The sequence below is a fragment of the Chionomys nivalis genome, chromosome 10 (genome assembly GCF_950005125.1).
Source record: "Chionomys nivalis chromosome 10, mChiNiv1.1, whole genome shotgun sequence".
In the NCBI taxonomy this organism is placed as follows: domain Eukaryota; kingdom Metazoa; phylum Chordata; class Mammalia; order Rodentia; family Cricetidae; genus Chionomys; species Chionomys nivalis.
In genome coordinates this window covers 51,176,339-51,202,274 of record NC_080095.1, presented here as the reverse complement: position 1 = coordinate 51,202,274, position 25,936 = coordinate 51,176,339, and the positions used below count along the sequence as shown (strand labels likewise).

General features: G+C 38.8%; 1 protein-coding gene and 1 pseudogene across 1 annotated transcript in view; both read left to right on the top strand.

The window, feature by feature from the left end:
- The first annotated feature begins 374 nt into the window (after positions 1-374).
- LOC130882268 (60S ribosomal protein L26-like) lies at positions 375-885 on the top strand (annotated as a pseudogene).
- A 1,296-nt stretch (positions 886-2,181) lies between these two features.
- Mnat1 (MNAT1 component of CDK activating kinase) overlaps positions 2,182-25,936 on the top strand; it is a 143,940-nt gene continuing 120,185 nt past the window's right edge. Inside the window, exon 1 of the mRNA XM_057783202.1 lies at positions 2,182-2,438. Within this exon, the coding sequence (XP_057639185.1) occupies positions 2,350-2,438 (89 nt within the window). The 5' untranslated portion in view covers positions 2,182-2,349. The remainder of the gene's footprint in view (positions 2,439-25,936) is intronic.

Sequence of the window (25,936 nt, the reverse complement as noted above, 5' to 3'; positions counted from 1 at the left end):
GTTGGGGGAGAGGGTTGAATATGATCAAAATTGTGTGAAATTCTCAAATAAGTAATAAAAAGAATATTAAAACAAAACAAAACAGGGCTGGTGAGATGGCATATGAAGTAACGAAAGGCACTCATCACCAACCCCAACGACCTGAATTCAATCTACAGGACCCATAAGGTAAAAGTAGAGAAACAGCTCCTGTTAGTTGTCCCCTGACTACCACATACATGCTGTGGCACATTAACACACACACACACACACACACACACACACACTTTTAATAAAAAAAAACTTTAAAAAACCCCACAACTCATACAAGTAAGCAAACAAACAGAACCACAAAACATTGTCTACAAGTTCACTTCAAACAGAATTTCGGTTCGATGGCGGTAATTATAAAAGATGTATGGCCTCTTTCCTCTTGCGGCCATTGCTGCATCACAGCCACCAAAACGAAGTTAAATCTGTCTGTGACTTCTGACCAAAACAAGAACCACAAATGGCATTTCAATGCACCTTCTCACATGTAGTGGATTCAGAGAAAAATCAAGGCTTCACCTCTTTCCAAAGAGCTGAAGCAGAAGTACCATGTTCCACCTATGCCCATTCGAAAGGATGATGAAGTTCAGGTTGTCTGAGGGCTCTACGAAGGCCAGCAGATTGTCAGAGTGGTCCAAGTGTACAGGAAGAATGTCATCTACATTGAATGAGTGCAACGAGAAGGTTAATGGCACAACTGTCCATGTGGGCATCCACCCCAGCAAGGTCAGTATCACCAGGCTAAAGCTGGACAAAGACTGCAAAAAGATCCTGCAAAGGAAAGCCAGGTCTCGACAAGGAAGAAATGAGAAGGGCAAATACAAGGAAAAACCAACTGAGAAAATGCAGGAGTAGGGGCGTCCCACACACAGCTTTCATTAAAGACTGCTTAAGTTAAAAAAAAAAAAAAGCTTGGCTTTTAAAATGTCCACATTTCACTGTTATTTGATGGTCATTTATTAATTCATTTTGTCTTCATTCATTAAATATCAATAAAGCTGTGCCTCAGAGATGAATAAGATGCGTCCCTTACAGTAGGTGTAGGTCATTATCTAATAGAGCTCTAAGTCTTCCTGTTGATGCAGTGAATGAGACTTACTATTCCCAAAAAGAGAGTCAGGCTCTCAGATTTTGGGGTTGTTGAAATAAAGTTATGTGAATTGTTGCTTTTCCCTCCCTTCCATCCTTCTCCTTTCTTTCTTTCTTTCTTTCTTTCTTTCTTTCTTTCTTTCTTTCTTTCTTTCTTTCTTTCTTTCTTTCTTTCTTTCTTTCTTTCTTTCTTTCTTTCTGAGGCAGAGTTTCTCTGTGTAACCTTGGCTGTCCTGGAGCTCACTCTGTAGACCAGGCTGGCCTCCAACTCAGAGAGCCACCTGCCTCTGTCTTTCCAGTTCTGGGATTAAAAGTGTGTGTTACCACTATCCAGCTCGAATTGTTTTTATAAAATAATCTTTTATCCAATATTTTTGGAAAACAAAGGTAGTCTTTTGTTGGGGTAAGATATATGAGAGCCAGGTGCCTGGCAGTTCAACGTGCCTGGAAGTCTTGAGGGGAAGGTCTTTGTGCAGAACAGGTGCAAGATATTATTTATAGAAGTATTCTGACATTTAGTAAGAATTTGCATTAGGGGTGCAAAGAATAGTGTTTAGATAGCTTTCATGAACTTAAACAATTATTTTGCCTTATTTGTTTGGTTTTATTTTTTGGAGACACGGTTTCCCTATGTAGCACAGGCTGTAAGGAATTCACTATGTAGCCTAGAGTGGGCTCCAACTCAAGGCAATTCCCTGCTTCAGCCTCAAAAGTGCTTGTATTATAGGTGTGAGCCACTACACTTAGCATTTTTCTAGTCTTTATATATGTGAATCAAATTATGTTTCGATTACACAAGTATAAAGACGTATACAGCACAGACTATCCAATTTCCTGAAAGAAAAAACTAGTCTGTACACCAGCCTAAATCTTCGAAATCATGTGGCCATTTTCAAACCACACGAGAATTTAACTTTCTAATACGAGATTTCCTTGTAAAGTGTCATTAGGCAAGGGGTGTATAATTTCAAAGCATCCCTTCTCCCATCCCAATATACCGAGCTGCCTCACCTAAGGTTGTGATGGAACTGTAGCGCCGGGATCTGAGAATTCACTCCCGGAACGTTTGTGTCGCGGCGCCTGGCTTCCAGCCGGTGCTCTTTCACGAAGGACCATTCCGGCCAAGTGCCTGTTGGTAGGAGCCTGCTTGACATCGGGTCTGGGGGAGCTCGTAGGTGGTAGTGGCTGAATCCGGCGTCGGGGGTGGAAAGCCAAAGCAGAGGAGACGCCATGGACGATCAGGGCTGCCCCAGGTGTAAGACCACCAAATACCGGAACCCTTCGCTGAAGCTGATGGTGAACGTGTGCGGACACACTTTGTAAGTCTGGAGACCCTGGATTCCTAGGCTGGGAGGACAGTCCTAGGAGACGCTACGAGGCAACTCCGGGGGGAATAAAGGGTGTGGTTAGTTTCTACGTCGTGGGGGGGGGGGGGAAATGGAAAAAGGCGGAGTTGTTCTTTTAAAAGATCTGTAGCCGCTTGCCCCGAGCGTCTCTGGCCTACTTTGAACTTGGGAGTTTTGATTGTGGCACCTGCTTTTCCAGCCAGTGAAAATCTCGACTGTTTCCATGCCTTGTGTTGTTAGCGAGACTCCAGACTTCTGGCTGAAAGTGTGGGAGATTGGAGTGTTTAATTCCTTACGAAACGTTGTTGTTGTTACTGTGGGTGTATACTGTTGCTATTAATTGAATGGATTAATTGGAAAACCTTCTCCGTGTGTGTATGAGTCCTGATGTATTCGGTTGGACCTTAATCGTGTAAAGGAAGGAAATGCAGATTCTAGGCAGTTTTTTTTTTTTTTTTTTTTTTTTTTTTGTTTTGTTTTGTTTTTCGAGACAGGGTTTCTCTGTAGCTTTGGTGCCCGTCCCGGAACTAGCTCTTGTAGACCAGGCTGGCCTCGAACTCCCAGAGATACGCCTGCCTCTGCCTCCCGAGTGCTGGGATTAAAGGCGTGCGCCACCACCGCCTGGCTAGGCAGTTATTTTGGAGGTAGGTAATGGTTGGCTTTTATTGGGTGCATATTATATTCCAGGCACTGTAGCGTTTTACCATAAGCAATCTCATGGTGAGTTTATGTGTGTACCATTCCCTTCAGCATAGGAAATGAGCCTGACACTTCCCAGGACCTTTGGTCCTGAGAGTCTGCAACCCTGAAAGTGGCTCTAGGAAGTAGATGCATTTTGGTTGCTTGGTGGGGAAATGAGGGAGAGTGACCTTGTGTATTTTGAATAAATGCAGAATTTGGTCAAAGTGTCAGTCAGAGTTTTATGGTGAGGTAGTTTAGTAAAAGGTGGGTTGAGGTTAAAGGTACTATGACATTTTCAGCACATATATTCTTCTTACGAAAGGTAAATCACAGTGTGATAGACAGCATTTTTAGGCACGAATTGCACAATGGGCAGTATTTATAATTGTCATAATAGGATTGTTAATTTCCTTAATCGGTTCCTTTTTCCAATTCACCTTTATTTTGCTTCAGACAGTGCAGCTTGACTGAATGGTTTAAGATTAAAAATACAGTAAAGGTAGTCTACTGGAGTACACGAACAATGGAAATGAGGGATACTGTTGGCATATTATCAGGTACTTGTAAAGACTGGACCTCAATTGGTAGTCCAGGCTGGCCTTGAACTTTAAATTCTTCTGCCTAAAAGTTCTGGAATTTCGGGCATATGCTACGGTGACTGGCAGACTATTAGGTTTTTGGAGAAGTTTTATTTAATTTCTCTGCAATTTTTCTTTGAAATACACACACTTATTTGTATATATACTTACATTTGTGCATATATATAAAATATGTATACACACATATAAAATGTATTGAGATCATATCTTTCATTACCTACTTTATTCCCCTTTTTTTCCTATTGAACTTCTTTCCAAATACTCCACCAGTGACTGCACCATTGAAGATGCTATTTCCCCATCCCACCACCTGGACACCCCCTCTTTGATGGGATGTAGAAGGGCAGATGTCCATTGCTGCTGTGTGCTCAAGATTGAAATGACTGGGACATTTCTAGATGACAGTATTTCATGGAACTCCTCCCCATCTCTGGCTTTTAACATTCTTTTTGCCAGTCCCAAAATGCCCCCATCCCCATGGATGTGTGTGTGTGTCTGTCTGCCTGTCTGTCTGTGATATAGCTATCCCATTTTATTTTCTGTTGTACCCAATAGTTAGTGATGGAATTGTCCTGCTGAAGAGTCTGAATTTTGTTTGCTGAATCTCTTTGGCTTTGTTTACTGTGTTTCTCTGTCCTTTGTATTATATCTGAATTGTTAATTATATTGAGTTTTATCAGAGTAATATCTAATTAAAACATTTGTTGGTTAGACTAACTAGTAAGTGGTGTTCATTTATTTTAAGTACTATATTGTAGTGCCTAAATTAGGAAACAGCACCCTCTTTGGGCAGAAAACTTTGGAGAAGGCATTCATTCTTGGGGGTTGTTAGAAGACATATGGGTATCCTCCATGGGTCTCTGGTCAAGGAACTGCCTGCATTCTGAATTACAACCCCACCAACTGATCTCCATCTATTCAGTAAAGCATAACTGATGTGCCTTTTAAAGACTTTTGTTTGTTTATTTTATGGGTGTTTGCCTGCAATGCCATCAGAGGATAGAAGAGGACATTAGATCCCCTGGGACTGGAGCTGCAGATGGTTGTGAGCTGCCATGTGATGCTAGGAATTGAACCCAAGTCTTCTGCAAGAGCAGCAAGTGCTTGTGTGCTCTTGGCTGTCTCTCCAGTCCTTCTTATTACTTTTTAAAAGATTTTTTGAGACATCTAACCTATGTGCTATATGCCTATGTTGACCAGGAATGTGTCTTGTAGTTAGACAAACCTTGAATTCTTGGTATTCCTGCCCTAATTTGAATGCTGGAATTATTAGCTTTGTGCTAACGTGTGTGTGCACACGCGTGCGCAAGTGCACCTATGTGAGTATGTATATGCATGGAGGCCAAAGGATGCCCAGTGACCTGCTGTATCATTCTTTGCCTTATTCCTTTGAGACAGGGTTTCTCATTAAGCCTGAAGCTAGCTAACCATCCCTTGTAGTGCTCTGGCTACAGGCACCTAGGCCATGTCCAGCTTCTTTCTGTGGGTCCTGGTATCTGAGTTCAGGGCCTTGTGCTTGCACAGCAAGTGTTCTTAGCTACTGAGCCAACTCCAGCACCTCTCTCCCCTCCCCAACCTGTTTGAGACAGGATTTTGTTTTGTAGCTCAGCTGGCCATGAACTAACTGGGTAGCCTAGGCTGGCCTCAAACTCAAGATCCTCCTCTCTTGGCCTCCAGAGTGCCGATATTGGGGCATACGCAGGTGGGAACTTTGGTGACAGAAGGTATCCTAGGGTATTTGGCCTTATGGACACCTTTTAGAACATACATTTCTTTCTTTTCTTTTCTTTCTTTTCTTTCTTTCTTTCTTCCTTCCTTCCTTCCTTCCTTCCTTCCTTCCTTCCTTCCTTCCTTCCTTCCTTCCTTCCTTTCTTCCTTTCTTCCTTTCTTCCTTTCTACACGTGTTTTACCTGTATATATGGAGTCGGATCTCCTGGAACTGTAGTTAGAGGTAGTTGTTGGCCACCGTGTGGGTTCTGTGAATTGAACCTGGGTTCTCTGGAAGAACGTCCAGTGCTGTTAACCACTGAGTCATATCTGTGGTCCTCAGCACTTCCTTTCTATGAAGTCATGTTATCAAATTTGTGCCCTAAGAGAAAAACAGATAATAGGAAGTTGTATGTTAAATTTTAAGAATTATTGGTTAATATGCAAATTATTTTATTCTGTAAGAGCCCGAAACAATGGCATATTAATTGCTTAGCCCTTTAGATTACAAGTAGAAACAGAAATAAAATTAGTTTTTTCATCACTTCTTTCTTTGGTGGGCATGAAGTATATCTAACAAGTATTATGATAACCTTCTTGACTCTCAATCCTAGATTGGCTATTTAATGTGTACATTTAGTGAAAATTAGTCATTCATTCTAAGGCTCTGAGGGATTGCTTCAGGCACAGTAAAGTAAATTTAAGAATTTACTCTTACCTATGAAGAGATATTGCCAGTATTCTACATAAAAAATAGTTTCTTGAACTGGCAATATGGCTCAATGGGTAATTGTGCTTGCCATCAAACCAGGTGACTTGAGTTTGATCCCTGGGACCTACATAGTGGGAGGAGAAAACCCAACTCCTGCAAGTTGCTCTCTGATCTCCGAGACACACTCTCTTCCCCCAAGTAAGTAAATGAATGTATTAAAAAATCCTTTGTTAGGTTTAAGTTTTAGGAGTCTGGCAATTTGCTTCCTAATTTACTTAGCAAGTGGAGCCTAAAATGGTATATGGAATGAGAATAATTTAGTGAGAAGCCTGGAGATAGTTTGTGCTAAATCTATTTTCAAAGACAAAAAAAACGACAAGTTATTAGTTAGTATTCTTTAGTAATTGATATTTTTTGTAGGCTTTCTTATACACTCAATAAAATTGCCAGGTCATTGATTCCCAGACTTGCCTCATATTAAAGAATCATCTGGGATGTCTATTTAAAATACAAACTTCTGGTCCCTGTTACAATTTTTTCTCGGGGTGAGGTGGGGCGAAGACCCATACTTTATATTACTTATCTAGGTGAATTTTGTGGTCAAATAGTTTTTAAACATTACTAGGGTTGTTGTATAGCAAAGAATGGCAGGCATGGTTTCTGCCTTGCCACCCATAACCCCCGTGTTTTTAGCTCTTTTGAGTGACCCAGAGGAAATTAGCTTGTATTTTTACAAGGAAAATTTAGTTATAAAAATTTGTAATTGACAAGCTGGAGAGATGGCTCAGCAGTTAAGAGCAGAGAACCCAGGGTCATTTTCTAGCACCCACATGATGGCTCACAACTGTCTGTAACTCACAGTTCAGGGGATCCAACATCCTCACACAGATACTCACACAAAACACTGATGCACATAAAATTAAAAAAAGAAAGAAAATCATTTAAACATTTCTAATTGAGGCATGAAAGTGGCTTTATGTTATTCTTTTAAATAATCTACTTGTTATAAAGTGCTATTTGTTGCTAGGCAGTGGTGGCTCACATCTTTAATCCCAGGATTGGAAGGCAGAGGCGGGTGAATCTCTGTGAGTTTGAGGCCTTCCTGGTCTACAGAGTAGTGAGTTCTGGGACAGCCAGAGCTGTTACACTGAAAAACCCTGACTTGTAAAACCAAAAAAAAAAAGTACTATTTGTTAAAGAAATAATAAACAGAAATTTGCCATATTGACATGTGTGGTGCACGTCTTCAATTCCAAAATTTGGGAGGCATAGGCAGGTGCATCTCTATGACTGTTTGTTTTTCAATGTAGTCTTGGCTGTGCTGATCTCAAACTGATAGAGAGCCACCTGCCTCTACCTCCCAAGTTCTGGGATTAAAGGCATACACTACCATACATGACCTGATCTCTGTAAATTTGAGGCCAGTCTGGTCTACCTAGTTCCAGGCTAGCCAGGGCTATTTAGTGAGACCCAAGAAGAAGAAGAAACAAGAGCTTGAAATCTTGCAACCAAAGGAAAAGGGCCTTTGATTAGTGGATACATCTTAAACTGATGAAGGTAAGCACCAAGGAACAAAATGTTTGGTGATCTCAAATGCATAAATGATGTGTAAGTCAGCCATTGAGGAAAGAGAAGGGGAGAGCCTCTTAGGAGAGTCTGATGTGGCTTAGTGAGGAACTTTGTACGAAAGGATTGACAGGAAGCTGGAAGGCCTGATAATTAGAAATTAGAAGGCTCTTCGCAATCTTGCTTATACTCCACACCCACCATTCTTTTCAGACATACAGGGAAACGAAAGCCCATTCCAATCTTTTGTGTATACATTTGATAGGGATTATTCAATTAAATTTTAGTCATGTTTTCTAAATAAGATTCTATGAAGGTTGCATTCTGTACTTTTCTATGTTTAAAATGAAAATAGCATAAGAGGAAAATACTATATTATCCAATTAAGTTTCATCTACTTAGAACAATTCTCTCTTTACATTTTGTTTTTTAGGATATTAGTTTAAACAAAAAAGAAACACTGCCAAAACTTTAAATGTTCAGTCATGGTTTTGTGGGCTATTGCTGCATTTTGCCCCGTCTTTATCCTTGGCATATGATATACTAACAGTGCCAGTATTTATTTTATAATTATAATTAGATAACAAGAAGGCTAAATGAATTTTATCACTTTTGAGAAGAAGTAATTTCAATACCTTCACTTTTTGTATTTCATTTTCAAGTTATATATCAAGAGATATTCTTTGTGTACAGATATTATATATGTGCAAATATGTATATGAATTCTCTATAAATGGAAAAGACAATGTAAAGTTTAATGAACTTCAGTACAAATGCTTTGGAGTGTTAGATTTTTATTTAAGTTGAAACATGTAAAAAACAAGAATTACTTTGAAATGAAGGCAAATGAATATATATTCCCTTTTTTTTAGAACACAAATATAGTGGCTACATCATTGAAAATTGATGAGGGCTCCATCAATATGGTGCAGTGTCTCTGCACTGTGGATTCATATATATTTAATGAGCCTGCTATTCTACTTCCAGGTCTCTGAAGCAAACTGCGTCTGACATTAACTCTGATTTACTTGTAAACAACTCATCCCATTTAAATATAAATGCTTTGAAATCTACCAGTATTCAATATAGTTTCTTCATAAGTAATCTAATAATATTTACTTTGTTGCCATAGCTAAGTTGTTTTTAAACAAACAATACTCAATTTTTAGTGTTATTTCAGATTTTGCTTAGTAGGTCATGTTTAATTGATATTTTATTTTATTATTATTATTATTTTTTTTTGGTTTTTCAAGACAGGGTTTCTCTGTGGCTTTGGAGCCTGTCCTGGAACTAGCTCTGTAGACCAGGCTGGTCTCGAACTCACAGAGATCCGCCTGCCTCTGCCTCCCGAGTGCTGGGATTAAAGGTGTGCGCCACCATCGCCCGGCTTAATTGATATTTTATAAATGATTACTGGGACTGGACAGTTGGCTCAGTGGTTAAGAACATTTGTTGTTCTTGCAAAGGACCAGTGTTCAGTTCTCACCACCCTCTCAGGCACAATATGCATGTGGTGTACACACATACATGCACACCAAACACTCGTGCACATAAAATAACAAAATAAATCTAAAAAAAAATTATCGCTGAAGGGTGTTGGTGGCTTATCAACTTTAATCCCAGCACTTGGGTGGCAGAGGCAGGTGAATTTTTATGAGCCTAGTCTATAGAGCAAGTTCCAGGACAAGCCAGGGTTATGCCTAAAAAATAAAAAAAATCAGTGAAATGGTGTTAATAAATACAAATTCCATATCTATACTTACCTTATGCCAAATTGATGGCAAAAGGAGCTGCATTTGACACTAATAAGCAAATATACATACATACATACATACATACATACATACGTACATATGTGTGTGTGCGTGCGCTCACCTGTGCACACACAAGGATTTTGCTCCATCATATTCCACTTTGTGCTCTTGAGATGGAGTTTCTTGCTGATCTGAAGCAAGACTGATGACTGGCCAGTCCCAGCAGTCCTGTGTTCTCTCCCTAGGGCAGGTAGCTGCACCTCACTTTTTACGTGGGTGCTGGTAGTTTGAACTCAGTTTCTTCTTCTTGTGCTGTTGAGCCATCTTCCCAGCCCTTATTGGAAATATTGGGCAATAGTTTTTAAAAACTAAGTTATTTGTTGAGACATGGTGTTAGTAATGGCAGCGTAGCCCTGAACTCACCATGAAGCTATGGAAGACTTTGAACTTCTGTTCCCCTTGTCTCTATCTGTCTAGGGCTAAGATTTCAGGGATGCACCACCATACCCCATTTACCTGGTGCTGAGGGGTTTGTGCATGCCAGGCAAGGGTTGTCAGCTGAGCTGCATCCCAGTGCCAGTAACATTTTAAAGACAAAAGATTTGTACCCTTAGCTGGGCATGGTGGCCTGTACCTGTCATCTTAGCCCTTGGGAAGGCTGGAGCAGGAGGATAACAGGTTGTAGGCCACCCTGAATTACATAGCAAGACTTTGTCTCACAAAGGAAAAGAAAAGAATGCTTGCTTAAGGTAATTTAAATATATTTTAAAAATCTAAAATATATTTTGAAATAGATTTTTCTGCATTACTTAGTTTATGGATGTCTTGTTTATATTTCAGTTACTCGTTAATGTTTAATTCCTTTTGGAGGTTAATTGCAAAAAGCAATCTAATCTATATAATGTGCTGCAATTAAATGCAAAATCATATACATTATAGTGGGAACCCTGTCGATGATAGCAATCATCATGACTAGGGTAAATTTAGTGCTTCTAACTTTTCCTTGGAAAGTACATTGCATTTCTTATTTATTTCATGTGTCTTGGTTTTATAGTATTTGAAAAGAGAATGGAAATTACAACATACGTTATGTGAAGAAGTTAGTGTATAATAAACTAGGAAGTAATGAAAACATGGTCCAAGCAGATTTATTGCTATGGTGTTTCATGAAAGAGTCCCAAGAATAGATAAGCTCCAGAGTTTATGTTTTTCTTTCTAGACACTGAAGTTGGGGTGTGGGTGTAAGCACCTGTTCTACCACTGTAGAGGCAGGTGAATCTCTGTGAGTTCGGGGCCAGGCTGGTCTGCATAGTGAGTTCCACAAAACAAAACAAAGTAAAAATAAAAATCTTATCTTGGAAGTGCCATATTCAATTATATGGTAGTGAGTCTCCTAGATGGGGAAAGGGTTGTATAGAACAGGTACCTGGAGGGATAGGGTTATTATTGGTTACTTAGCACAAGAAGTAAAATTTCTCCAAATATTTTGAAATTTTATTTTATATAATATGCTATTTCCTTTCTGAATACTTAATGAAATCTGCCAATACAAGTTTCTGGGCCTGTTTTTTTTTTTTTTTTAAAGGGAAGGTCTTCAAAAGTTTAATGCCTTTAACACACACACATATATATATGCATATATATATAGTATATAATGTTGTCTTTTGTCGTTTTCTCAGGAATTTGCTTCTTTCTAAGTTTTTCATGGTAGTCTATTGTTCTTTTAATGTTTATAGACTTGGGAGTCATTTTGTAGATTATCTATTGGGATTGGGCTTCACAACTCTGCATTTTCGGAGTTTTGAAGATTATTAATGCTTTGATTAGAAAGTATAAGTATATACATAAAAGTATAACAGGGTTACTCAGTGTAACCCTGGCTGTCCTGGAACTAACTCTATAGACCAGGCTGGCCTCAAACTCATAGAGATCTGCCTGCTTCTGCCTCCTGAGTGCTGGGATTAAAGGCGTGTGCCACCACCATCCAGCAACTGTGGAGTCTTTAGGAGCAGTGCCTTTCAGGCAGTAGACCACAGGGAGGGGATTTGAGGTTTCATAGCCTGGACCTACTTCTTGTTGCTGCTCTGCTTCCTGAATGGGAATGCAATGTGACCAGCCAGTTTCTGCACCTACTACTGTGACTTCCTTGCTGGTCAATGCCTTCTCCTCCAGGAACTCTTTTCCTCTGGAATAGTAAACCAAAAACCCAAACCATACCAAACCAAGCCATCTTTCTCCCTGAGGCTTTGTTTGTTTTGTTGTTTGGGTCAGGATGTTTTGTTGTTTGGGTCTGGATGTTTTGTCAGAGCAACAGAACAGAAACTCATACTCCCTCCTTTGCCTTCCAGGCTTTCTGTTGTTGCTTTAATGGTGCTATATTTAGATTCCAGCATGCACAGAGATTTAGGAATGAATGCAGACAAGGGTGAGTAGGTCTGTACTCAGCCGGAGTGACTAAAGTTGAGATCAAGCATAAAAAGCAAGCTTCACCGGGTGGTGGTCACTCACGCTTTTAATCCCAGCACTCGGGAGGTGGAGGCAGCCAGATCTCTGTGAGTTTGAGGCCAGCCTGGTCTACAAGAGCTAGTTCCAGGACAGGCTCCAAAGCTACAGAGAAGAAACCCTGTCTTGAAAAAAAAAAAAAAAAAAGAGAGAGAGAGGGAGAAAAGAAACAAGCTTCATGTTCACGGTGAATTTCAGCAGTTCTTAGTGCAGAGGGCACAATTCAAAGAGGGTTTCTTGAAAGGGTTCACACACCAGTTTTCAAGAGATACTTTCTATAGTGTTAAAGTCTTCGTGTGGATCAAGCCAAGGCAAGCAGTAGACCTGGTTCAGGTACCCAACTCCCAACACCAGCCTTTTTTAAAAATATTTTTATTATAAACTGGGTAAGGTGGCAAATGCCTTTAATCCCAGTGGATCTCTGAGTTCGAGGCCAGTCTGGTCTATAGAGAGGAGTTCCAGCACAGCCACGGTTATACAGACAGACCCTGGCTTGAAAAAGAGCCAAAAAAAAAAAAAAAAAAATCTTTCTATCAAGATAAAATGATTTATTGCAGGTATCTTTAAATTTAGGCTGTATAATCAGGCACAAGTTAAGTATATTAGAATTTTAAGTAATGCGGATTTATGCATAACAGTTTTCTAATCAGTGACTGAATGATAAAATCATCTCTTTTTAGCTCAAATTTTTATATTCTTCTATAAAAAGAAAATATTTTTATTACTCCAAGAGCAGCCTCTACTTACTTAAATTTTATTAGAAGATTATAATGTTATTTTGAAGGAACTAAATCTTCTAGTTAGATATTATTTAAGTAATAAAAATCAAGAGCCACGCACAGTGGTGCATGCTTTTAATTGTAACTCTTGGTATGCTGAGACTAGAGGTTTATAAGTGTGAGGCCAGCCTGAGCATTGTAGCCAGACTGTTTTAAAATCAAAACCAAAGCCAAAAATTGAAACCACTTTGTTCAGATACTGTGAGAGAAACTGAAATGTTTCAGTTTGATTAAAACTGCGCACAGTTTTTGTATGGTTGAATAATGTATTGTAAATGGGTTTTATAAACTTAGGCACTAATGAAATGGTATGACTGTATTAGTTTGAAATCTGCATAGATGGAGTCAGAGTGCACCTTTGCCTTTCTTTTCTTCAGTTCTGGATCCCGAGGATCCGTTTGCTACTGTATGTCCCTTACAAGGGCTGATGCTTTTCCTGTGGTACAAACGTAGGAAGCCATACTTTGGCTAGCTCTTCCTGAATTGCTCTGTGAAAGAGTGTTCCATTTAATTCCTCGTAGCGGCTTCCGAAAGCGCTCTTTCACCCCCAGACACTTGGGCTACACTTGGGTTTCTCATAAGCTCTGATACTGTTAACTGATTCTTCTGTTAACTGGTGTCTTCATATTTAGTAGCAAGTTTCCAATGTGAAGCAAATAAATACATTTTTAGCTTGAAATTGTTTAACTCTCTGAGTAGGAAAGCTCTATTGGGAAAGTAATTATGTGAAATGGCTGTTGTTGGTAAGCACCTGACACACCTCCCTCATTTCTGTGGAAGTGTCATATTTCAGTCATCATGGGATCTATTTTTTGGGCAGCTGGAAAGCAGGAAAAGGAAAAACGACTTTCATGGCTGGAAGAAAGTACATTGTGCTCCCGCCTAGTACCAGACTTGGTTCTTTTTCCGAAGAAAATGGCTTCCACACGGTGACTCAGCCTCTTGTGGCCTTACCAGGACCAGGTGCATTGATTTTCATCATGGCAGTCTTGGTGTTTCCATACCAAAACAAATGGAAAATGGCCAGACATTTGCACAGTTTGGTTCTGAGACTTGCTAGATGAACGTAGTTTTTGGTATAATGGGTATGTTACTTTTCTGGGCATAGATTATGCCTCATGATCTACTTACTTAATTTAGACAATGAAGCTAAGTGTATTTTAAGAGTCGGAAAGATTCCCTGTACAAAAGTTTTCCACACACTAGATTCTAGGAATAGTCCTCTTCAGATTGTCCTCTGGGGTGCCCTGTTGTTTGATGGACCTTCATATCCTAGTACCAAATACAAGTTTGAGTTCATCGAAGTCAAACCTTTCAGAATAAACCTGAAGTCGGAACTCTTTGGGGCTGGAGCTATATAGCTCAGTGTAACTAACAGCATTTGACTGATATGCCCTGGGTTTGTTCTCCGACACCAACACTACACAGACAGACAGACAAACATATACACACACAAGCACACCCATAGACACACAGACACACAGACACATAGAGATATACACACAGACATACAGATACACAGAAACATGGACAGATGTACAGACACAGGCAGACATACATACACACAAAGAGGAACAGATTTCTAGTAAAAACTAATCACTTTACTAACTGAGGAAGAGAGTTAGTGCCTCTTGCTTTAAGAAGGTCTCTTTTTCAGGTTTATAAATTGTTTAATTAATGGATGAATTAATTTAGTGTTTGTGCACATGTATGTGTGTGAAGGTCAGTTTATAACCTGCAGTTCTTGAGCTTCGGTCACCAAGGTCATCATAGGTGCTCTTAGTTGCTGAATTATCTCTCTGGCCAAAAGTCTTTATATTTTTTAAAGATTTAACAGAGTGTTAACTATCATAGCAAGCATAATTTATTTTATTTTGATACTTAGTGGATTTAGGTGTTGTCAAATAGTTAAAACAAAACTTTATTTTGTGGGTTTTTTTCTTCTTTATCACTGGGAATTGAACCTTGTATATGCTATGCATGTACTCTAACACTGAGCCAGCCAGGGGTAAATGTCTGTGTAAGGTTGTGTTTTCCTTGTATATACTTTAGTGAGTACTATTAGTGTCAAATGAACTTAGCATTACAGAATGATCTTATCTTTTGTCCTGAGTATTAGAATTCTTTGGTTATTGAGTGTCACTCTTAGTAAAAATTTTATGGTTGTTTTCCTTTATTATATCTTGTTTTATAAATAGTTTTATGTGCATTTTTAACCTATTTTTTTGTGGAAGTCAGCAATTCTTAGTATCTAGGTAATATTTTGAGTGGGATAAGATTATCTAGTCTGTGAACTCTTATCAGGATCTCATCATATAGCCTTGGCTAGCCTTGAACTTATAGAAATCCACCTGCTTCTTCTTGGGTGCTGGGATTAAATGTACCACCATGCCTGACCCCATAAATTGTGTTTTTTTTTTAAACACAAGTATGTTTTCCATTTTCCTGTATTTCTATTGATTCTATTTGTCTTAAGTGTCTTTTCCTTTCCCTGTTAGAGCCATCTATTTCCCTCTCACAAAGCACATCACCACTGTAATTTGAGCCAGTAACTTGAAGTTCTGGAGACCAAAGTTTGTTGAGATTTTGTGTTTAGTTGGGCCTGGTGGTGCAGGCCTGTCAGCTACTGGGGAAACTGAGGCAGGAGAATCATAGATTTAAGCCTTGCCTAGGATGCAGAGTAAGTTAAAGATCAATCTGGGTAGCTTACTTAAATTATATCTCAAACTAAAAAGTTAAAACTGAGCCCTGGCAGAATTGCTCAGTGGGGAAGGGTTCTTTCCTCTGAGCCTGATAATCTGAGTTTGATCCCTTGAACCTTCAGGTGGAAGGAGAGAACCAACTCAAGAAACTTGTTCTACACTTGTGCCATGCCATGGCATGTATGTGTGCCTACATTCATACCTGCACACACGTACAAATAAATTAATAAAGATTTAAAATAATTTTTAAAGGTTAATAAACAAGGATTGAGGCTATATATAGCTGTATGTGGAATGCCATGAGACCCTAGTTTTAAATACCAGCAATGCACACACACTTTCTCTCTCTCTCTCTCTCTCTCTCTCTCTCTCTCTCTCTCTCTCTCTCTCACACACACACACACACACACACGCACACACACAGATTCACAGGCGCCCACATGTTCTACATCTGAACAAATAAGTCTCATCTTCATGACTTTTGAAAAGTGCTTTCTTCAATAGTGTCTAAAGGGTTTTAGATAGCTTCAAATGGATTAGCAAGACAGAATGATGGAAAGAGTCTTAAGGAATGGACACTTTCGTATGGTAAAATGGTTCTATATATTAGGGTATGTTCTAAATATGGATTTCACATTTTTTTTTGTACTTCACCAAAAATTAAATTATGACCTTCACTTGGTCAGAACGATTTACTGAACTGTGCAAGATCATGTACATACAAAGCTAAAGAAGACACAAAGTTTGGAGCAGCTTAGAGGTACAGTGCTTACCCAGCTTGGATGAGGCCTTGAGTTCAAGCCCCAGTGCAAGCAGGACTGGAGGGGATTGGTACCTAAAAGATCCGAGAAAAGAAAACTCTACGTGGTTTTTTTCTTATTAGCTCAGTTTGCAATTGAATTTATCAGCTGCTGTATAGGGGGTAGTTTAGTACTTTGTAGAGACTTCATAAAGCCCAAAGGCTCCCCATAAATTATCTGGCTGACACAATTTATTTTAATGGATAAGATTACAGATATTTATTTATTTATTTATTTATTTATTTATTTATTTATTTATTTATGCTTTTAGGATTTATGGTATTGGAATTTTACAAATTCAGAGTGGCCTCATCTCCCCCCAGTTAAACAAAATTCATGAAGTTAAGAAACTCATATCTAAGGAGTTAGGCTGTGCAATTTTTGTTGGTTTTGAAGCAGATTCTCTTTTGAGGTTTGAACAAGCACACTTGTTTGTTCATCGCTTGTCTTGTTAGTTTGTGGACGAAATGGCCATCACCGTGTTGCTGAGCTACAACCCATATCATTTGAAATGATGAATGAGCTTCTTATTTTCAAGTATGAATAGATATTTTAATTTCTTAGCTTTTTGTGTTGGAAGAGATCTCAGAGAGTTTCCATTCCATGCTTTTATTTTATAGATGAATAAACTAGGTTACCAAGGCATGAAGTGATTGGTCAAAATCTCTAGTCTGAAGCATTTTGTATGTTTGAATCCACTGAGACTTAATGATAGGGACTTAATGCTGTCTGGCTTCAACATTACTTGGCAAACTCCCAATTTATTAATGTGTTCGTTGTATCTTGTGCTTTCATATGTTATTTAATGATCAAGTAGTGAAAACTCAGAATTTACGGTGAGTTGTAATTGAGCAGTCATTTTTCTAAACCTATCATTATCTGTAATTTAGAAACACAATGACCAGGAAGCAGTATTAGTGTAAGCATAGTTTAATAAGTTCATATTAATCCATCCAGTAAAGCATAACATTTTAACATACCTTTCAGAGCCACAGTGATGGGAAAATGATGGAATTGCTTATTGTCAAAACAAAAAGTGCTTTAGAGATGGCTCTTTAGGAAGCTGCTCTGCTTCATGTAAACTAGTTTGGCTTAAGCGCCGAGAGATGCAGTCACATGGGCTTATCTGTCAGTGGCAACTGTTGACTGTCTGCCTTTACATTTAATGCAGGTGTTGGTGAGTTATGATTCTCAACTTGTCACTTGGTGTGGCAGATAATTACTTGTAGTTATAGACACTATTATATTCAAAGACTTGCCTTTTAATGCAGTGATACCCAACTTACTCTTTTAGTCTAACATGATAGTTGTGTCATTCCGTGCATATGGAACTACTGTATATATATTAAATGAATATTTACATATAATATCATTAATAGCAATAATGTTGAAGTTCAAAATAGAGCACAAACAGCAAACACTTAGGTTGTCCAGTGTTGTGGAAAGCCTCCTTGCCTAGAGCACCCATTAGTCTGAAGTGTGCCACTCTCTTTTTCCTCATTTACAACTTTACATTTATGGCTGCAGTCACATGGCCCTTTGCTAGGGAAGCTCTGTTGTCAGTCTGTCAGGTAGCAGAGCTAATTGTCTTTTAACTCTACCCTGTCTGCCAGCTGTCCAGCAGGCTAGTAAATAGATAAAGCTTATCACAAGAGGTTAGGAGTTAATGGTCTGCTTCCTTTGGAGCCAGACTCTTGGTCACTTGCTTTATGTTGAGTGTGAGGAGGACATGAACTGCTGAGAGAGAAGATCTGAGACGGATTTAGGAGGTGGTTGAGATGTGCTGATCAGAACTCCGTGACTAAGGAATAGTGTGCCATGGCTTGTCACGTTTGGTTAGGTCTTTTTGTATAGCCCAGGCTTGACTCAAACTCTTGGTAGTTATCTTGCCTCAGCTTCCCAGATGCTAGATTTACAGATTTATGCCACCATTCCCTGATCACATTTGGAATTTTGGTAGTTATTCGAAAAATGAAAATTTAAAGATTTAATAAAAGTTTTTCGGAATAGGGCTGATGAGATATAGGTAGATGAACAAACAAATCAATTAGCAGCCATGGTCAGTGAAATAGTATCCCAGCTGGTTAGAGAAAGAGGTGTACTTAGGAGTGAACTATAATTAGAGAATGAAAGTATAAATTGTGACAGAGATCTGATCACCCAGATCAGAGGGGACACCGAGGGGTAAAGGATCGGCAGTGCTGGCTCAGAAAGACTTAGGCAGAGTTTGGATGTAACCTAGCAGGCTGGTGCTTCTCCAGTGCCGGAGAAGATAATGGCAACAAGATGTTTAAACAATTGGGAATTGCGGTGATTTCCTAAAATGATAATGGAAAAAGATACAGTCAGGATTTTGTTGCTCGAGGCTGCTGTTTCTGATTCCTCTGAATATCTTGCTGATCTAAACACTGTGTTTTGTTCAGTTTTGAACTTTTACTTTTTTTTTCTGTTTTCTTTCTTTTTTCCTTTTTTTCTTTTTCTTTTTTATGAAAGGGCTTCTCTGTGTAGCCCTGGCTGTCCTGGAACTCATTTTATAGACCAGCTGGTCTCGAACTCATGTAGATCTGCTTGTCTCTACCTCCCAAATGCTGGAACTAAAGTTGTGTGCTATCATGCCCAGCTGAACTTTTAATTTTTAATGTGATTATGATTCTAGGAGAGATTGGAGGTAACCTTAATTAAGTGTACAATTCTTAAAATCTGTCTCCAAAATTTAGACTTGTAGTCTGAAAAATATATAGAATCCTAACATGTAAAAGTAAAAGGATAACTTAAATGCTTTTTCAAAATGGATTTAATATTCTAACTTTTGGTTTTATTATCTTAAACTTTTTACATTAGTTGTGTGTTTGAGTATGGGTGAATGCACATGTCCCATGCATACATGTGGAGGTCAGAAGACAATTTGTAAGAATTGGTTTTCTCCTCCAATCATGTGGGTTTCAGGGTTGAACTCAGGTCATTGTTAGGCAGCTAGCACCCTTTAACTGATGAAGCTATCTTGTTGACCCTATTTTTTAATTTCTTATTTTTAGTTTTAACTGTAGTACATGTGTGTATGTATGTAAATGAATGCACATGAATGCACATGAATGCATATACTGTGGAGATCAGAGGCTGATGTCAAATATCTTCCCCAATCGCTCTGTGTTTTGAGACAGAGTGTTCTTGAACCCGGTGCTTCCTGATTGGTTAGATTGGCTGACTAGTAAACCTCGCTTGCCTTTGCTTCTTTTGGCACATGGGTGTTGGACATACAAACCCAGGTTCTTATGCCTGTATGACAGATACATTACTTTAACCTGATAATATTCTAAGAAGACAATGTAATTAATATAATAGGAGTTCATCGCTTAAATAATCCATACTACTCCCTCTTCCTCTCATTTTCAGTGCCTTGTTTCCCAAAATCTTTTTGAGAAATGCTCATATATAGGACAAACAGTAGGTGAGTGAATATTTAATGCTAATTATTATATGATTTTAGATTTATTCCATGGGAGTTTTATTAATATAGTTTAATAATCTTATTAGTAAAAACAATGACCTGGGTAGATATTTGTTAGAACTTCATATATAATTGAAAACTTGAAACAAAATGAGAGAATAGATATTCTTTTTTTCTCGTTTTTGCTTTTTGAGACAGGTTTCTCTGTATAGCCCTGGCTGTCCTGAAACTCACTCTGTAGCTCAGACTGGCCTCAAACTCACAAGAGATCTGCCTGCCTCTGCCTCTGAGTGCTGGAATTGAAGGCTTGTGCCACCAACACGCAGTTAAGAATAAATATTCTGTAAGAACTAGGAGGGCTGGGAATATAGCTCAGTTGGTAGAGTGCTTGCCTACCATGAACAAGGCCCTAGGTTTAATCTCAGGCCACCATCAAAACATAATCAACAAAAACAAAATGAGAAAAGTGGGCAAGGCTTATGCCTGTGATCTTAGCACTTGAAGCTAAGCTAGTGAGTTCCGGGTCATTCTGTGCTATACTATGAGGGACCCTGTTTTAACTTTCCTTGCCTTGAAAAATCAAAAAGTAGTAAGGTAATATGAAGGAAATATGTTCAGTAGTAAAAACTGTTTCTAAGTAAATCAAGTTTCTAAGCTTCTGTTTTAATGTGTAAGATTGTGTTCAGAGCATTGTTTCTTTTAGATGAACATTTAAAATACGGCAACAGATCAGGGCAATGGTTTCCATATGCTTCTGGAGGTGTTAACAGTGCACGTTTAGATTGGAAATGCAATATAACCTGTACTCCGTTTTGGAAGGTGAGTAAAAGAGCATGTCACGGTAATATTTACAAGTAACCCTGTGCTTCGTGGATTTGTAACTTCAGTTTTATGAGTTTCTGGAAGCTGCAAATCATTCCTCCACAAAGCATAGTCTGACATGTGTGCTCTGTCTGGCCCAGTGTTTCCTCCACTACGTACTATTTATCCCTGGACTCTCTCTTAGGTAACCTATATTGGTGGGGAGAATTCAGCCTAACTTGCAGCTCAATTTGAAGAGATTTAAGTTATCTAAAACAACGAGGATGATTGGGGAAGTAAATAAAAGCCAAGCAGTAATTTCATCACTTTAGGTTTTCCTAGTCATCTTGAAGGCAGGGTCAATTGATGTTTAATACTGTGTGGTGTGTGTGTATACATGTGTCATGTGCTTGCATGAGGAGGGACCCAGATGTTTGTGCTGCTGTGTGTTACATGGATGCTAGATGTTGATGCTGAGTGTCGCCATTGCTCCCTACTGTATATATTGAGACAGGGTCTCAGTTGGGCCCAGAGCTTGCTGACTCAACTGCTATAGCTAGTCAGCTTGCTCTAGGAGTCCTGTGTTTCTCCTTCCCACACACTGGATCAGACTGCTGCCTCCATGCCCGGCTGACTTTTATGGGCATGGTCTGAACTCAGGTCCTCACAACTGCACAGCAGGTGCTTTACCCACTGAGCAGCTTCTCAGCCTCCTCTTTGGTTGATTTAAAAGCCTAACTTCGCTTATTAAAATGCTGTCATGGTCTTTATAAATAGTGTGACCTTCAGAAAGACAAGGGAAAATTGCAGTCGTTTTCAAGATATGTCTGTGTAGGGCTTTTGTAACCTTTTAAGTAACAAATTTATTAAAAAAGTTGGGACAGCTGAGCCCCGCCTATGTCTTCCTTGTAAGTGCTAGGATGGAAGTTGCACACTACCTTGCCCAGGACAAGCCTTGTTTAATCATATTAAATGCTGTTTCAATCTTGATCCTTAAGACACAATTGGTTCCATGACCTATGATCTGTCTTGGAAGATTAGATGGTTACAACAGTCAGAGGTAGGCGGGTCTCAGTGAATTCAAGGTTAGCTTTATCTACATAGTTCTGGGCCGCTACAGGCTAGAGTTAGGCTGTGTCTCAAGAAAACAAATAAGCAGAGAACCAAAAACAAGACTCATAAATTTATGGGAATTTTAAAAAATATTTCTTTCCTTTCTATCCTATTAATTCCCTGAGTTAAAAACTTTTTTCTTACTGTGTAATAAAACAATAAGATTGGCGCACGCCTTTAATCCCAGCACTCGGGAGGCAGAGGCAGGTGAATCTCTGTGAGTTCGAGACCAGCCTGGTCTACAAGAGCTAGTTCTAGGATAGGCTCCAAAACCACAGAGAAACCCTGTCTCGAAAAACCAAAAAAAAAAAAATAAATAAATAAATAAAACAATAAGATCAACTCTTTCAAAGGGAAAACAAAACAAAAAAAAAAAACAAAAGAGTTGGGACAAGAAGGGAAGTAGAACATCCTAGGACGGTTTGAAAAGTACTACTATTCCTGAAATGTTTGTGTCACAGTAATGGTACTGAAGGTTTTATATTTATTTTCTCATTTTGCAATTTTAAAAAGGGTTTATTTATATTTATTATTATTATTTTGACACTTTCCCCTTTTATTGAAAATAGATTTTTTTTCCTCACATATATATCCTGATTATGGTTTTCCCTCTCTTTACCCCCAGATCCTCCCACCTCCCTTCACATCTGGATCTACTTCTTTTCTCTGTCTCATTAGAAAACAAGTAGGCTTCCAAGGGATAATAATAAAATATAATATAATATTAAAATATTATAAAACACAGCAATAACTAACCTATCAGAGTTGGACAAGATAGACAAAAAAGTGGAAAAGAGCCCAAGAGAAGGCACAAGAATCAGAGGCCCAATTGTTTGCACATTCACGATCCTATAAAACACTGAACTGGAAGCCATGACATAAGGGTAGAGGAGTTCAGGCCCTGTATAGGCTGCTTCAGTCTCTGTGAGTTCATGTGAGCTTTGTTAGAGAGCATTGTTCTCTTGGTGTCCACCATCACCTCTGGCTCTTATACTCTTTCCTCTTTCACTTGCACAGGTTTCCTGAGTTCTGAAGACAGGGATTTGATGGAGATATTCCAAGGTCAATCATTCTTTATGTGATGTCTGACTGTGGGTCTCTGTATTTGTCCCCATCTGTTGCAGGAGGAAGCTTTTCTGATGATGGCTAAACAAGGCACAATGTATGTGTATAGCAGGATGTATTAGGAGTCATTTTATCACTACTTTTTTGTTTGTTTATTTTAGAACAGTAGTATTTCTTTTTACCCTAGGTCTCTGGGCTTAAGTTTCTGTTCTTGGTCACCCAAACAGTGTTGGGTATGGGTTCCATCTCATGGGCCTTAAGTCAAATCACATATTGGTTGGTTACTGTAATCAGAGACTATTCATTTGTTTCCCAGCCACCCAGACCAGAATAATCACATAGAAACTATTTACAGCACTGTTTTGGCCAATAGCTTAGGAATATTCCTAACTAGCTCTTACATCTTAAATTAACTTTTTTTTGTTGTTGTTGTTTTGTTTTGTTTTTCGAGGCAGGGTTTCTCTATAGCTTTTGGAGCCTGTCTTGGAACTAGCTTTTGTAGACCAGGCTGGTTTCGAACTCACAGAGATCCACCTGCCTCTGCCTCCCGAGTGCTGGGATTAAAGGCGTGCACTACCACCACCTGGCTAAATTAACCCATTTCTATTAATTTATGTGTCACCACAAGGTTGTGGCCTACTGATAATGTTCTGGCATCTTTCTCCTTAAGCAGCTACTTGTTGACTACCTGACTCTGCTTCTTTCCTCTTCTATCTCAGCTTGGAATCCCTGCCTTGCTGTATTCTGTCCTGCTATAGCCAAAGCACCTCTTTGTTAACCAATGGTAATAAAACATATTCACAGCATATAGAGGAGAATCCCACATAATTTCCTCCTTTCTGTCTAAATAAAAAGGAAGGTTTTAACTTTAACAAGGTGAAATTATATATAACAAAACAGGTATCAAAAAAGAATTACAATTACAATGTACAGTCTATTTGTATCTAAAAAGTTTCATATATAATTTATCTTTTATCATAACTAGGGAAAACTATAACTATCTGTCTTCAACTCCATCAAAAACCCCAGAAGAATATAATATTACCTAAGTAAACAGGAAGTGCATTGTAAGCAACTTCCAAAACTCTAGAATTAACAGGGACATCTTCCTGCCTGGATAGTCACCAAAGTTCTTCTGTAATATTGGGGAATCTATCTTCAGTCTACAGGCCCAATGTATCCAGCAGATTTTTCCAAGAAGAAGGAAATTTGAAAGACTGTTTTGCCTGTATTGGCAGTTTGTCAGTCACTTTCTTCTGTGTCCTGCAGAATGTCTGGCAGACTCTTTCATGAAGCAGGAACCCTGAAGGGCTGTCTCACCTTTAGGCAAGTTCAGTAGCCATTTTTCTGTGGGTACTACAAGTTCACTTTATACAACATACCTATAAGCAGTCCAGGCAAGAGCAGTTTCTTGCCCAAATGGCTAGCCTTGTCACATTGAAGGCAAATTCCATAATGAGATTCTTCAATGCCAATCAACCTCTCTGAAGTAATTGGTGATGCCAGAAGCAGACATGTTTCACTGTCGAGAAAAGTCTAAGTTTTTAAAACCTTTCAAATGCCATATTCTGCTTCCTGCCACCCAGCTCCCGGCCGCCTGGCTAGCTTATGCCCCAAAATAACAACACACAAACTGTATTCATTTAAACACTGCCTGGCCCAATAGTTCCAGCCTCTTAGTGGCTAATTTTCACATCTTGATTAACCCATTTCTAATAATCTGTGTAGCACCACGAGGTGGCGTCTTACCGGGAAAGATTCAGCATGTCTGACATGGCGGCTGGATCCATGGCGTCTGCCCTGGAGAGGAGAGGCATGGCATCTGGCTCACTTCCCTTCTTCTCAGCATTCTGTTCTGTCTACTCCACCTACCTAATTTTCTGACCTATCAGGCCAAGCAGGTTTTTTTTTATTGATTAACCAATGAAACAACAGATTGACAAATGACCTTCCCACATCATGTAGGTCTTTGAAGTGTTGAAGATTTTCTATCTAACTGAAATATATCTCTGTATCTAGAAAACATAACATGACTACAAGTTTGACTGCTATAAATATCTATTAATCTGTAATTTTAATTGTACACTACATTATTAAATAAGCTGGATAAATATAATACCTTAAAGAAGAGTAGAAATATAATATAGCAAAATTGACCTTAAATTTGTATCAATAAACCAAAGTCCATATCAGTGTTTCATTTAAAGAGATTGATTGTGATCATTTAACCATTTATACCTAACTCCTTTTAAATGAAAATAAACTTTTATAAATAATCATTTTGGGAATTTAGGCATAGTTTTCTCCAAATTGCTTCCTGTTGTTTGTTGGGCAAAGTATTTTTAGGGTTCACGGAGACCTTTCTGGGGATCTTGTTCTATCAAATCACATTAGCCTGGAAGAAATCCACAGGTTCTCATCTTCTGTGGAAACAAAAGCAGAACCTCTTTTTCAAAGTAACATATCCTTAGACTCAAATTTTGAAGTCAAGATACCTTTAAAATATATATGTAGGATTAGCTTAGCAGTCCCCAGAATCAAATGTCTCTCTGCAGTTAAAAAAAAAAAAAATTCAAAGAAAACACAATAATATGCATAATCCAGATTCTCTGTGTATTTCCCATCTCTACGTGACCTAATTATTTAACTCTATTACTTTTTCCTTAAGTCTATCACTGTCTGTATTCTTTCTTCTCTCTCTCCTAAACCTGTATACATTTATCCAACACTGTGATCCATTTTGAGGTCTTTTGGGGGGGGGGGGGTCCTGAATCTGTCTTATTGTGTATCTGTAATTATTTTCTGACCAAGAGAGTTTTTTGTTTTGTTTTTAAATGATAAGCAGGCGTGGCTCAGACTAACTCTGTAGCTTTGCCTGTTGGCTCTGCCCTGTCCAACATAATGGAGGTATGTTTACTGCCTCTGCAAGCCATGCTCACTGCCCCAGCTCCAGGGATGCAGTGGGTCTGTGTCACCATTATGCAGCTTGTAGCACTCTGCTTACAAACCCCATTTAAATGCTCTATAGCAGTACTTCCTGAAAGTTGCCAACACGAACCAGGAAGTCATCTCTTAAAGAAGCCATGCAGTTTTTGCTACTAATGCTGAATCAAAAAGCCTTCTCTTAAAGGAGCTGCACCTCTGCTCACTGCCAGCAAACAGAGCTTATCTGAAAAAAAAAAAAAAATCCAGCTACAAAGAAGCTGCACTTGGTCCTGTTCTTTGTGGGTCTAGAAGCTGTT